The sequence below is a fragment of the Lactuca saligna genome, chromosome 9, assembly GCF_052625555.1.
Source record: "Lactuca saligna cultivar CGN05327 chromosome 9, ASM5262555v1, whole genome shotgun sequence".
NCBI lineage: Eukaryota > Viridiplantae > Streptophyta > Magnoliopsida > Asterales > Asteraceae > Lactuca > Lactuca saligna.
In genome coordinates, this window is record NC_136425.1 from 89905971 (window position 1) to 89907749 (window position 1779).

General features: G+C 38.5%; 1 protein-coding gene across 1 annotated transcript; it reads left to right on the forward strand.

Moving 5' to 3' along the window:
• The first annotated feature begins 219 nt into the window (after positions 1-219).
• On the forward strand, positions 220-1382 carry LOC145018046 (protein PHOSPHATE-INDUCED 1-like). The gene has a single exon (XM_078975987.1). It carries the CDS (start codon positions 266-268, stop codon positions 1199-1201), a length of 936 nt encoding a protein of 311 aa, XP_078832113.1. The 5' UTR covers positions 220-265; the 3' UTR covers positions 1202-1382.
• Positions 1383-1779: the final 397 nt, after the last annotated feature.

Genomic DNA, 1779 nt, shown 5'->3' on the forward strand with positions numbered 1-1779 from the left:
AAATTAGGTTTGACATTATTATATATATCAATATATACCCCAATCGTTCGTTGACTTGTATTCGTAAGAACGCGGAAGAAGCTTGCATGAGGCTTATATGGGGAGCTACATAACTAAACACCCCATCAATAATACATTTTTATTATTTTCCTTCTTATCTTTGTATTCATTTTCAATGCTATAAATACCTCTTGATTCCTCAACTCCATTCTCATCATCTATTCCCATAATCCTATTTCTATTCAATCATCTAAAACGTTCAACAATGGCTTCCGCTGCTCTTTTCTTCCTACACCTTCTCTTTCTTTTGTCTATTTTCCAACCCTCATTTGCAACTAGACGACTCACTGAGTTAGTCCAGAACTCGTCTCCCCTTTTGCAATATCACAACGGTGCTCTCCTCACCGGCGACATTTCTGTCAACCTCATTTGGTACGGCAACTTCAAGCCCTCTCAGAAAGCCATCATCACCGATTTCATCACCTCCCTCTCCTCCGCCACACTCAAATCCCAGATCCAACCTTCCGTCGCCACATGGTGGAAGACAACAGACAAATACTACTCAAAAACAAAGAAACCCTCCCTCCGACTCGGTAAACAAGTATCCGACCCGGATTGCTCACTCGGGAAATCATTATCAGACAAACACCTCCTCCAGTTAGCTGCAAAGGGCGAACCAACGAACGCCGTGAACATCGTGTTAACGGCAAAGGACGTGGCAGTTTCTCGATTTTGCTCCGGTAGGTGTGGAACCCATGGCCATGGATCATCTTCCATTGTAAAAGGTAAAAGCAACAAGTTTGCATACATCTGGGTCGGCAACTCGGAGACTCAGTGTCCTGGTCAATGCGCGTGGCCATTCCATCAACCGATCTACGGACCACAGGGTGCACCACTGATCGCACCCAACAACGACGTGGGTGTGGATGGAATGGTGATAAATCTGGCTACTCTTTTGGCTGGAACTGCTACAAACCCATTTGGGAATGGGTATTATCAGGGGGATGCTGGTGCACCATTAGAAGCTGCATCTTCTTGTTCGGGGGTGTATGGGAAAGGGGCGTATCCAGGGTATGCCGGAGATTTGTTGGTGGAGCCGACGACGGGTGCAAGTTTCAATGCACATGGTACAAACGGAAGGAAGTATTTGCTTCCTGCTTTATTTGATCCCTCTACTTCTGAATGTTCCACTTTGGTTTAAACTTTAACGAAAGGAAGGAGAAGACGCTCTTTCTTCTTTTGGTTTTTGTATAAAATAAAAATGAAAAGGAAAAAAAACAATGTAGCACATAGTGTAGGTAGGAAGTACGAGTTGTACCATTTATTTGAAAAAATTATGTATTCGTTTATTCATTTTAATTACTTAAGATCTGCTTTTTTAATTCGTTTTTGTTTTTCTTATAAGCAGCAAAAATAAATATATCTATTTCAAAATTAACACCTAATTACACATAATTTTTTGATAGAAATTAAACCATCGACCTTAAATATGGATAACACTTAAATATAGATAACATTTGATATTGTTGGGCTAGAAGTCTTTTGATATTTGTTTTTGTTATAAAACAATTTAGAAAAATTTGATCAATAAATATCGTAGTTCCAAATAATGTAAGGCGTAACTTAAAAGCAACGTTAAACCTTAAGTTTTTTTAGCCGTGACGAACCACATCATTTGCAAAGCGCGACTTAAGGCAATAATTTTATATATAATTAATAATGTTTTTATATATTTTATATTATTACTCATTTTTATATAAATATGTGACTTAATAAAAT

Coding starts and splice junctions, on each gene's coding strand:
- LOC145018046 (XM_078975987.1), top strand. CDS start 266: ATGGCTTCCGCTGCTCTTTTCTTCCTACACCTTCTCTTTCTTTTGTCT.